The sequence below is a fragment of the Dryobates pubescens genome, chromosome 12, assembly GCF_014839835.1.
Source record: "Dryobates pubescens isolate bDryPub1 chromosome 12, bDryPub1.pri, whole genome shotgun sequence".
Taxonomy (NCBI): domain Eukaryota; kingdom Metazoa; phylum Chordata; class Aves; order Piciformes; family Picidae; genus Dryobates; species Dryobates pubescens.
In genome coordinates this window covers 7,378,697-7,391,803 of record NC_071623.1, presented here as the reverse complement: position 1 = coordinate 7,391,803, position 13,107 = coordinate 7,378,697, and the positions used below count along the sequence as shown (strand labels likewise).

The 13,107-nt window shown below is 47.2% G+C and overlaps 1 protein-coding gene across 1 annotated transcript in view; it reads right to left on the bottom strand.

Moving 5' to 3' along the window:
• The window catches only part of SMS (spermine synthase), a 52,482-nt gene that overhangs the window by 17,210 nt on the left and 22,165 nt on the right, over positions 1-13,107 (bottom strand). The window contains exons 3-5 of the mRNA XM_054166005.1: positions 7,967-8,060; positions 6,632-6,696; positions 1,923-2,098 (exon numbers count right to left, since the gene is read on the bottom strand). Of these exons, the coding sequence (XP_054021980.1) occupies positions 1,923-2,098; positions 6,632-6,696; positions 7,967-8,060 (335 nt within the window). The remainder of the gene's footprint in view (positions 1-1,922; positions 2,099-6,631; positions 6,697-7,966; positions 8,061-13,107) is intronic.

Here is a 13,107-nt window from a genome sequence, read left to right as displayed (position 1 = left end):
CCATAAAGAGCAACATCCCTCACTTACCACAGTCAGTACTTTTGAACTTAAGCACTGGGAGATGTTACAAAGTGTATTCCTTGACCCACATTTCATAGAATCAATAAAGGTTGAAAAGACCTGAAAAGATCATCAAGTCCAACCTGTCACCCAACACCTCATGACTACTAAACCATGGCACCAAGGGCTATATCCAATCCCCTCTTGAACACCTCCAGGGATTCCACTGAAAAAGCAGCACGCCATCCTCTCCTAAGTTCACTTTCAACAAGAAAAAGACCAGCAGGAACAGAGTACCACACAAAGACCATCCTATAAAGGTTGGGTCACTCTTCTGATTAAGTCAGAGTTCAGCCGAGCAGTTTGAGTCAGAAGATGCCCACCAGCCAAGCAGCTACACAGTGTAAGACACAGCTGCCCTGTATCTCACCAAGCAGGTAATGCCCTTAAGAGAATCCAAGGAGGGGCAGCAGCAGAGTTATCCCCCACACACCAGTTTCTGTTCCTGATAGGACAAGGAAAACCAAGGACAAGTTCGAAGACAAGAGGCTGCACCTCAACTTGAGGAGAAACTTCTCCTTTGTGAGGGTGCCAGAGGCCTGGAACAGGCTCTCCAGAGAGGTTGTGGAGTCTCCTTCTCTGGAGACTTTCACAACCTGCCTGGATGCATTCCTGTGTGACCTGCCCTAGGTGATCCTGCTCTGGCAGAGGGCTTGGACTTGAACGCCAGAGATCCTTCCAACCCCTAACAATCTGTGATTCTTTTTTAGAACATCATTTCATTTTGAAGAGTGATAGAGTAGCTTGTTCTATTATTAAACACAAACCTTCAGGAAGCTGGAACCTTCAAGAAAGCTGGGGAGGGACTTTTTAGGGTGTCAGGCAATGACAGGACTAGGGGGAATGTCAAAAAAAAATCGAAATGATTAAAACTGGATGTTAGGAAGAAATTCTTCCCCAGAAGGGTGGTGAGACACTGGCACAGGTAGCCCAAGGAGATGGTGGAATTCTCACCCCTGGAGCTTTTTAAGGCCAGGCTGGATGTGGCTGTGAGCAACCTGATGCAGTGTGAGGTGTCCCTGGCCATGGCAGGGGGGTTGGAACTGGATGATCCTTGAGGTCCCTTCCAACCATAACAATTCTGTGATTCTATGTAAATGCTCACATGAAAGAGTAGCTCTGCTAGTTACACTTTGATTTCTATTCTCCTGTGTCAGCTTGCACAGCAAAGATGACCTTAGAAAACTAATAAATCTCTTTTACTTTCAATAACCCATTGGTCACCCTTTCTGATTAAAATACTTTACATACAAGAACAGCTTACATGTATGTAGCTTCCAACATCACAACCACAACCCTCAGCATAGGGGTTCTACCACAGAAAGAAAGCCAACCAACACTTCCTACCACACCTTGAGCCCTGTATCCAGTTCTGGGCCCCTCAATTTAAGGACATTGAGACACTTGAATATGTCCAGAGAAGGGCAACAAGGCTGGGGAAAAGCCTCAAGCACAGCCCTATGAGGGGAGGCTGAGGGTGTTTAGCCTGGAGAAGAGGAGGCTCAAGGGAGACCTTATTGCTCTCTACAACTACCTGAGGGGAGGTTGTAGCCAGGAGGGGGTTGGTCTCTTCTCCCAGGCAACTGAAACAAGAGGACATAGTCTCAAGCTGTGCCAGGGGAGATTTAGGCTGGAGGTGAGCAGAAAGTTCTTCACAGAGAGAGTTGTTAGCCATTGGGATGTGCTGCCCAGGGAGGTGGTGGAGGCACCACCCCTGGAGGTGTTCAAGAGGGGACTGGACGTGGCACTTGGTGCCATGGTTTAGTAGTCATGAGGTCTTGGCTGAGAGGTTGGACTTGATGATCCTTGAGGTCTTTTCCAACCTTATTGATTCTATGACTCTAAAACGAGATCATACTTACTAACATCCCCACTGAGGATAAGAATATTCCCAAACTGTTTTGAATGCAGGATTTTGATGTTCTGGAAAGGTGAATCCTCATCATAAACAACTTCATCTATGTCGTACTCCACGAGGCGCCCGTCAGCTGTGGGCCAGTACCTGTCTATCACACCTCCTCTCAAAATGGCTGGCAGCCTAGAAAGACAGGAAAAGATAACAAAAGCATTCAGGTTTATTTCTTTTAATCCCTCCTAGGCATCCTGGGGATTCACTGGAATCAATACACAGCACCAATAAGAGTGATATAGAACAACTTGCAAGACTTAACACTCAAAAGATAAGAAACCCATTATCCATGCATGTTCAATCTAGCTTGCTGAAGCACAAATTAAGTATCAACGGATTTTCCTTATGGACAACTTCTACAGCATGCACCAGGTTAGGGGCTGCCCTGCTGCAATGCAGCTCCATAGAGAAAGATCTTGGAGTCCTAGTGGACAGCAAGTTCTGCATGGGACAGCAGTGTGCCCTGGTGGCCAAGAGAGCCACTGGGATCCTGGGGGGCAGCAAGAAAAGTGTGGCCAACAGGGCTAGGGAGCTGTCCTCCCCCTCTGCTCTGCCCTGCTGAGACCTCACCCACAATGCTGTGTCCAGTTTGGGGCTCCCCAGTTCAAGAGAGACAGAGACCTGCTGCAGAGAGTCCAACAGAGAGCGAGGAAGATGATTAGGGGACTTGAGCATCTCCCCTGTGAAGAGAGACTGAGAGCCCTGGGGCTGTTTAGTCTGGAGAAGAGAAGGCTGAGAGGGCATCTGATCAATGTCTGTCAATAGCTGAGGGGTGGGTGTCAAGTGGAGGGCGACAAGCTCTTTTGGGTGGGGCACAGTAATAAGCCAAGAACAATGGAGACAAACTGGAACACAGAAGGTTTCAGCTCAACATGAGGAGAAACTTCTTTACAGTGAGGGTGCCAGAGCCCTGGAACAGGCTGCCCAGAGAGGTTGTGGAGTCTCTTTCTGTGGAGACTTTCCAAACCCACCTGGATGCATTCCTGTGCAGACTACCCTGGGTACTCCTGCTCTGGCACGGGGATTGGGCTGGATGATCTCTCGAGGTCCCCTCCAACCTCTAATGTACTATGTAGATTCACAGAATCACAACAGAATCATAGTAACATACCAGGCCCTGCAGAAGAACTGCTTGTGACTAGGAACGGATACAGTAGAGACACAGAAAACAAACAGAAAACCACCTTCAGCTCCTCTAAGAATGCCATTGGCTTTGAGAGCAGTGGATCTCACACTGATGAAGTTGTACTGAGAGATGTTTTATAATACAGACAGGAAAGACATAGACCTAATGGAGCAGAGCCAGAGGAGGACTACAAAGATGACTGGGGGAGCTGGAACACCTGTGCTACAAGGACAGGCTGAGGGAGCTGGGGTTGCTCACTGGAGAAGAGAAGGCTCCACAAAAACCCAATAGTGGCCTTTCAGTACCTGAAGGGGGCTACAAGAAGACTGCAGAGGGACTGTTTACAAAGGCAGCAGTGACAAGATGAGAGGCAATGATTTGAAACTGAAGAAGAGCGGATTTAGATTGGATGCTAGGAATGACTTCTGCACCATGAGAGTGCTGGAACACTGCAACAGGTTGCCCAGGGAGGTAGCTGAGGCCCCATGCCTGAAGGCTTTCAAGGTCAGCCTCAACAAAGCTCTGAGTAACCTGATTTAGTTGATATCCCTGCTGACATTAGGAGGGGTTTGGACTAGATGACTTTTGAAAGTCCCTTCCAACCCAAACCATCCTAAGCTTCTATGAAAAGTGAACAACGGTAATGTTTCAAACTGAGTCAGGTCACCCTTCAGTAAGAGAAGCATAACCCTTGGTAGCAGCTGACACTTCTCATATGCCTTGAAGAAGTGCTTCCAGCATCTGCATGGTCTGCTTAGATTGTTTTGTGGGGTTGGGTTGTTTGGGGTCTTACCTTCTTGTTGGAGGATTTTCTTGGGGGTTTGTTTGGATTTTCTTTGGTTGGTTGAGAGCTTTGGGGTTGGTTTGGTGGATTTTGGTTTGTTTGGTTTTTTCCTGTAGGATGCATTTGGTGGGGGTTGGTTTGTTTGGGCTTTGGTTGGTTGGTTTTGTGTGTCTTTGTGGTTTGGTTTTGGTGGTGGTCTTCTTGTTTGGGGGGGGGGGGGGGGGGGGAGGGGGGTTGGCTAGTTTTCATTCCATGTGAAAGTATCTTGGTTCAAATCAGTGCTTCACCTGTAAAGTCAAACTGTATTTGATAGGGCAGTAAATGATCAAAACTTGCAGGCACAGACTTCAGATTTCCCCCATCCACATCAGATAACGGTCTCTTCTCCCAGGCAAGCAGCACCACAACAAGAGGACACAGTCTCAAGCCACACCAGGGGAGGTTTAGGCTGGAGGTGAGGAGAAAGTTCTTCCCAGAGAGATTGGCCATTGGAATGTGCTGCCCAGGGAGGTGGTGGAGTCACCATCCCTGGAGGTGTTTAGGAAGAGACTGGATGGGGTGCTTGGTGCCATGGTTTAGTTGATTAGATGGTGTTGGGTGATAGGTTGGACTTGATGATCTCAGAGGTCTCTTCCAACCTGGTTAATTCTATTCTATGGGTGATGCAGAAGGCAGAGCAGCTTCTAAATTCACCAGTGATTCTCCAGGAAGATGACAAAAATACTCTCTGCTTTCAGAGAGCCACAGGAGGGCAGCACAGGGTGATCAGCTACACAGCAGTCGAGAACAAACCAGGCAGGAACAACTTTGCCAGCAGCATTCAGTGGAGGTGCATGTGTGAAGCTAACAGAAGGATGCAAAGCAGATTTAAAACAAGAAGTAAAAAGCATGAGGGGTGTGTGACAAGATCCATGCCAGAGCTACTGTTCTAGGGAGTTCAGAAAGAGTTGTTGGCTGTTGGAATGTGCTGCCCAGGGAGGTGGTGGAGTCACCGTCCCTGGAGGCGTTCAAGAGGAGATCGGATGTGGCACTTGGTGCCATGGTTTAGTAGTCATGAGGTGTTGGGTGACAGGTTGGACTTGATGACCTCTGAGGTATTTTCCAACCTTACTGATTCTATACTAAACTAATTAATCTAGATCACTACCAGCCTTGTGGTGCAGAACTTGTTCCTAACATCCAATCTAAACCTTCTCTTCTCCAATTTCAAACCACTGCCCCTCATCCTAGGCTATGATGCAGCCCTGCCCATGCTTACCATGAGGGTGCTGGAACACTCCAAGAGGTTGCCCAGGGAGATAGTTGATCCCTGAAGATCTTCAAGGTCAGCCTCAACAAGGCTCTGAGCAACCTGATCTAGTGAAGGATGTCCCTGCTGACCATAGCGAGGTTGGACTAGATGACATTTGGAGGTCCCTTTCACCCAAACCATTCTATGAGTCTATGCTTGCCCAAGTCTTTCACTGATTCCCAACACTCAGCTTGGTCCTGGAGCTGTCTCAGTACTACAGCCCAGCCAAGCAATCATAAGGCTGATACTGACACCAGCCACCATCATCATCCCTGCTCACCTTGTCTACAAGCTGTGGGATGTGGCCCAGAGGGTATGAATCATGCCCTGGCCTATCCACCTGCCACCCCCATTCCTTCCAGGGCAGTATCTCTTTGCTTCCTGGTTGCATTTTCTCCCACCACTGCAGCAAGCTAAAGCAATAACCCTTGCCCAAAGTAACAATACTGAAAAATGAAAGTTACTGATATTGGTACTGGGGTCCAGACTGGGAGTGGGGTAGGGCAGGAGCTTGGGCACCTTTTGCCTGCCATCTGGGTAGCATCATGACAAACTGGGGGTTTTCTTAGAAACACTGCTCTTCTGGAAAGAGCTAAACTTTGAAGTTAAGTTATTGTGTGAAAATTGGTTTGAAGCTGAGGGAGAGTACGTTTAGAGTGGATCTTAGCAAGAAGTTCTTCAGTGCAAGGGTGGTGAGACTCTGGAATAGGCTGCCCAGGGATGCTGTGGATGCCTCTCCTCTCTGGGGATGTTCCAAGGCCAGGCTGGATAAGGCCTTAAGCAGCCAAATCTAGGTGAGGGGTTGGAGTAGATGATCTGAGGTCCCTTCCAGAAACTCACATGCTAAGACTGCCCTGTGGTAAAAGCTATGAACAACTTAGATCCCATAGAGTTAGGATTTGGACATAATGTCATGGAAATATCAGAGAGGCAGACGCTCCAGTTTCAGAAGCCTGGATTTCATGTTGTAAGGGACTTATGCTCAGTTGTAGAATGACACACTTCTAAGAACCATAGAGTTCAAAGAAGATGATTTCCCTATCTTATCCCAAATCTCATGAAACTCAGGATTATCTTATTGCAGTTTTTGATCTCTCAAGGAAAAAAGGGAAGAGAATGACAATTCTTTAGCTTTCTCTCTCTTTTTTTCTTGATTTTGAGTTACAACTGTGACATTCAATTAGGTGGTGAAAATGTCCTAGATGGTATGACACCAAAAGGAAAACAAAAATAAGAGTAATTTGTCATAAAAACACAGCTCCTGGAGGATTTCTATGATTCTATGATGTTAAAAACCTCCTGGGATCCTCAATAAAAACAATTTGACAAGATAGGGGATATTTCACATGCATAAAGTCATACTCCAGGGCTATTCCCTGCAGTAGAGCAAAGCATCATTTGCTTATTCTCTCCAGCAGCCACACAGACAAGCCACAGGCAGAACCAGATGTGCAAACTTACCTTTTCACTCTTTTTATGTTACCATGGAACAACTCTTTCATTCTTTCTTCTACTTTGTTTAGAAGCTGAAAGAAAAAACAAAATAGCAGTCAGGAGGTGGAATTTATAGGTGATCACTTCATGTGAAATTTCTGTTAGATTAGGCTACTTGCAAGGCAATAAAGTACAGCATCTGCACTGAAAGGCTTTGAAGTGTAACATTAGAAGCCTATGAATAATTAGCTGCTTGCCTTACCCCCATTACTAGCAAGAATGAGTGTACTGGAGCAGCTGTCATCACTGCCTTTTGCTGTCCTGCAGGGTAACACAACCAGACCTTTCAGGCACAGCCAAAGAGGGAAGATGAGAACCCTGTAAGGTTTAATTCCTGCCAATAGAGTGGCCTATTTCCCTGCAATATCCAGTTCACACATTGCACTGGCTTGGAAGGAACCCTCAAAGGTCATCTTGTCCAAACCCCCTGCAGTCAAGCAGGGACACCTCCAACTAGATCAGGCTGTCAGGGTCACACTGAGTCTGGTCTTGCATGTCTCCGGGGTCAAGGCCTCAACCACACCCCTGGACACCCTGTTCCAGTACTTCATTCTCCTAATGCCCAATCTAAATCCACCCTGCTTCAGTTCAAAACTACTGTCACCAACTTGGCACACTAAAAGGGAACCAGGAACCACATCTCATCCCTTAGGGGCTCATGGGCTTCTCCTCAACCTCTCACTGGGCTGGAGATGACTGCTAAGACCGCCAAAAGCTAAAGAGCAACCGAAACTGCCTGAGCACCCCAGTAAAGTTACTGCTGCACCAAGAGAATTTCATTTTATCCAGGGCACAGCTGTAGGAGGGGACCCTTGGGACCATCACCAGCCTTGCCCAACTGCATTAGGCATTAGGGACCTTAAATGGCAGGAAAACAATTCCTGTAGCCTTCACACAGGGGAAGAAATTATTTTTCTCTGTGGGGCAGAAGTTTGAGTACTGAGGCTCCCCATCTCTCACATCAAGAGAGAAAAAAGTAACAGTCACACACTAATACACAAGGTTGTGTGCTAAACACCAGTTCTCACTGCCCTGGGTACCTGGAAGATATCTAAGCACTAACCAAGGCAGCTATGTTTTCACAGCAGAGAACATTGGACCAGAGTATGCAAAAGAGGGTGCACACCTACAGCTATGTAACTACTACAAGTGTTACTACTCCTCATGTGCAAGAATTCAGGTTTGATACTTCAAGAGAGTCTCAAATACTTAGAACTACTTCAAAAATCTTTTGCCAAGCTATACTTGGATAAGCCTGCAGAACTGGGACTCCTCATGCAGCGTGGTGAGCACCAGCCATACCTTATCGACTTCTTCTCTTCCTTTCACGTGGTCATTGTAGCTCTGCAGGTCCACCAACACCAATCCATGAGGGTGAATTCTCAAATTGGCAAAGCTACAAAGTGAAGAGACAGACAGGGACTTTATGATCACAGGATGTCAGGGGTTGGAAGGGACTCTAAGAGATTGAGTCCAACCCCCCTGGCAGAGCAGGACCATAGAATCCAGCACAGGTCACACAGGAACACAGCCAGACAGGGCTGGAAAGTCTCCAGAGAAGGAGACTCCACAACCTCTCTGGGCAGCCTGCTCCAGTGCTCTGTGACCCTTACAGTGAAGAAGTTCCCCTTGTGTTGAGGTGGAACCTCCTGTGCTGCAGCTTACATCCATTGCACAGGGAGCAAGTGAGCAGAGCCTGTGCCCTCCCTCCTGACCTCCAGGCCTCAGATATTTATAAACATTTATTAAAACCCCTCTCAGTCTTCTCTTTTCCAGACTAAAGAGCCCCAGGGCTCTCACAGCCTCTCCTCCTCAGGCAGTCTCCAGTCCATTCAGCATCCCTGTAGCCCTTTGCTGGACCCTCTCCAGCACATCCCTGTTCCTCTTGAACTGGGGAGCCCAGACCTGAATGCAGTACTCAAGATAAGGTCTCAGCAGGGCAGAGTAGAGGGGGAGGAGAACCTCCCTGGATTGGCTGGACACTCAAGGAAAAAAAAAAAAAAAATACAGCGTGAAGAAAGCAAAGTCTGAAACAAGTTACATTAAACTTGGAACACGAGCTTCTTTTCCAGCCATCTGTAACTGTTACCAGTGCCAGCTCCAGTCTTCCCCAGCAAGTCACCAAGCAGCAGTGTTGCAAGAGCATGGCAGTCACTACATAGCTAATAAAATCAGCATGGCAGTGAAACAAGATGTTTAAACCAGAGGAACTGTGGTATGAGGGGAAAACTTACTCCCTACTAGTCACAGACTCACATGACTGTCAGGGTTAGAAGGGACCTCAAGTTTCATCCAGTTCCAATCCCCCTGCCATGGCCAGGGACACCTCACACTACAGCAGGCTGCTCACAGTCACAGCCAGCCTGGCAGCAAAAGCCTCCAGGGATGAGGCTTCCACCACCTCCCTGGGCAACCTGTGCCAGGGTCTCACCACCTTCACAGGGAAACAACTTCTTCCTAACATCCAATCTAAATCTCCCCTCCTCTAGCTTGGATCCATTCCCCCAAGTCCTATCACTACCCAACACGCTGAGAAGGCCCTCCCCAACTCTCTTGTAGCCCCCTTCAGATACTAGAAGGCCATAAGGTGGTCTCCTTGGAGCCTTCTCCCCTCCAGACTGAACATCCCCAACTCTCTCAGCCTGTCCTCCCAGGAGAGGTGCTCCAGCCCTCTGCTCATCCTCATGGTCACAGCTCTTTAAAGAAGGCCTGCTTGAATAGTTGTGCTGTGTTGACTTGGTTTTAACTGAAAGCAAGCCTCAAGAGAACTGGACACTCTCCTTCCTCTGTATCTTAAAACACAATAAATCTTTATAGCAACTACTCACAGAGGGCCCATTCAAAGCTGAACAAAAATTTAGGAGAAAGAAACAATAACTGCCCCAGAGCAAATCACATCTTTGGCAAAGAAATCACAGCAGCAAATTCTTGTTGATGAACATAGATGCAAGGCAGACAAAGCTTCAGCTGGATGCTGTATTTATTGCAAGGAACAGTTCAAGAACAAAGAGCAAGGCTTCAGCATGCTAGGTCTTGGGTAGAACAAAGGACCTTCCAGCCCTTGCAAGAAGCAAAAGAAAAGATAAAGACTAGAAAGAAGGCCAAAATGAAATCAAAAGAGAGTAGCAGTGGTGATACCTTTCCCACACTGGGGAAGGGAGAAGAAACAACAAACAGAAAAGCTACAAGGGGATTACATAAAAGAAGGGAGGAGAAGTATATACTCGAAGTAGAGGGCAGAGGAGGGAATGGGAACGGAAGAATCAAGCAAAGATAAGAGTATACAGGAGTGGATGTCTTACTACAACACTGAGAATCTCCAGTGAGATACAGTTCTGTGAATGTCCCTTTCTTTCCTTCTCTGCTCTTATCCCACTCAGCCTCAAAGGCAAAACACAAAGCAACTCTTGTTGAAACAAAGTTTAGCTGACCTCTCATCTTCCCACTGCTCCTACCTTTTCTTTTTGTCCCTGAGCTCCTTTCCTAAACTATCAGCCTCAAAAGGAACTCCGCCTCTTCACGGTGGGAACAGCTCTGGCCAATCCTTAGCTGTACTCAGCAAAACCCAAATATTCTGCAAGTGTTATCTGAAAACTGTAAAAATATTTAACAGTAAAAAGATCAAATGAAACTCACTGAAGTTATTCCAGAGTATTAACAGTCTACTGGCTCTGGACAGCAGTGATTTGTGGTGGTGAAGAGTTAAGGAAGGACTGACAAAGAAACCACAGAGAAATTCATTTCTCACAGAATGTTAGAGGTTGGAAGGGATGTTGAAAGATCACTCAGACCAACTCCCCTGCTTGGGCAGGAGCACCTACAGCAGCTCAGACAGGAGCACATCCAGGTGGGTTTTGAGTGTCTCCAGAGGAGACTCCACAACCCCCCTGGGCAGCCTGCTCTAGGGCTCTAGCACCCTCACAGGGATAGTTTTTCCTCATGTTCACATGGAACCTCCTCTACTCCAGCTTGCACCCATTGCCCCTTGTCCTTTCACTGGACATCACTGAGAAGACTGTTAAAAAATGAAGAGAATCATAGAATGGTCTGGGTTGGAAGGGACCTCCAAAGGTCAACCAGCCCAACCTCCTCTGCAGTCAGCAGGGGCATCCGCAACCAGAGCAGATTGCTCAGAGCCTTCAGCCTCACCTTGAACACCTCCAGGGATGGGGACTCCCTGAGTTTTTACATCTATGAAAATGCATCCAGAAGTTTACTTCAAAATCCAAATGAGGAGGAAGCAAAAAAACCCACACCACATATGGAAATGAAGTTTTCTCCAAGAAGTTCCCCCTCCTGCATCTTGTCTTACTGAAACATTTAATCCCAGTTTTCAAAATGAAACATTTGGCACACCTTTAGGGGGTGTGCTTGCATGCCCTTTGATAAAAGCAGCAAGAGCTCAGTGAGGGATCCTTTTCCTTAGGAAACAAAATCTGCATGTGAAAAGCAGCTCCCTGCTAACAAGGCTCCACTTTGTTGTTTTACCTGTTGTGTACCTGCCAGATCTTCCAGGGCAGTGCTCAAAGCTTTTTGTGGGTGCATGAAAACAAGTCTCAACTGCAGAAATAATTCAGAATGCAGCACAGAATCAGAATTGTCAGGGTTGAAAGGGACCTCAAGGATCAGCCAGTTCCAAACCCCCTGCCATGCCCAGGGACACCTCACACTACAGCAGTTTGCTCACAGCCACATCCAGCCTGGCTGCAAAAACCTCCAGGCATGAGGCTTCTACCACCTCCCTGGGCAACCTGTGCCAGGGTCTCACCACCCTCATGGGGAACAACTTCTTCCTAACATCCAATCTCAATCTACCTATTTCTAGTTTTGTTCCATTCCCCCCAGTCCTATCACTCCCTGACACCCTCAAAAGTCCCTCCCCAGCTCTCTTGAAGGCCCCAATAAGGTTTCCTCAGAGTGTCCTCTTCTCCAGACTCCAACTCCCTCAGTCTGTCCTCACAGGAGAGGTGCTCCAGCCCTCTAATTGTGTTTTGAGTGCTGCATCTTATGGAATGGTTTAGGCTGGAATAGAATTTGAAGATACCTAGTCCCAATTCAGAATGGCACATACAATTGTTAGGGTTGGAAGGAACCTCAAGGATCAGCCAGTTCCAACCCCTCTGCCATGGGCAGGGACACCTCACACTAGAACAGCTTGCTCAAGGCCTCATCCAACCTGGCCTCAAACACCTTCAGGGAGGGGGCAACCACCACCTCCCTGGACAACATCTTCCAGTGTCTCACCACCCTCACTGGAATCAATTTCTTCCTCATCTCCAGTCTAAATCTGCCCTCCTCAAGCTTCAATCCATTCCCTGTCATCCATCTTGCCACTTAAACAACTGGGAAGACCAAATGTCAGGAAATAAATCCCATGTGCACAAATGAAGACGTTAACTGTTTGAAACAGAGGGTCTGGATGAGCATCCTCTTTACTTAGAGGGAACCAGAAGCAGAGAGATCAACACATTCTAAACCAAAAATGGGTATCTTACCTTAGTTACCTGTGCTAAGTAAGAAACCCTGCAACCCCACACATGAGAGAAGGCATTTCCCACTGCTGCACCCCCACAATTAAACAGCCAGGTGCATGCAAACCTCTCTTCACCCACCAAAGCTTTCATCTGCTGACAAACTGAGTCACCAGAAAATAATTCAAGTGTTTAAGAGCCAGCCTGCCAACAAAGACAGCTGCCCAATTACTCAGGAGGGAGGAAACAAAGGCCTGCTTATAGTAGGAAATCCCAAAATGCAGAATACTCTCTCTTTTAAATGCTCTTCATCTTAATTAGAGTATTTAAGGGACCTTAAGTAATAAGCAGACACAGTTTATCCACCACACCATTACTGCTGTTCTCTTTTCTACCACAAGGTAATTAAGCCAATGAAAGCTATCAGGGCTCTAAACTGTTGGTGGTTCTTAGCAACTGCTTCCAAACCTCCATCCCATTTTTTTGTCTTCTAGGTAAGCTACATGAATAAGCATTTCAGCCTGCAACAAAAGAGCTGAGGAATGCTCATCCTCCTCCTCTAAAATATGCTGACTAGCACATAGTGTGGCTGGTAAAAGCCTAACAAAGCAAACACACCCCTCCCTTCGCGCTGTTAGCGCTCCTCACCACCTCAGTGACACACACACCAACTTCAGCTGGGGAAATCTGGCACTGTGCTGAACAGTGAAGTCAAATGCCAGCAGGATTACACTTCTCTAAACAAGGCTTCAGACACAAGCTAAAAATGGAGGTGTGTAAGGGAGGAGAAAGCTTTTTCCAACAGACAGTCTTCTGCTGTCGAGAGAATGACTCCAAGCTCCAGGTTTTGTGGGTTTCTAAAGCCTTCTCAGAGAGCACCCTACAAACAGGGGGAGCAGGGATGCACAGAGAACCAGAAAAACCCTGGTGGCTGTAGGCAGGATCAGAAGAGTACTTGATCACAAGCAGTGC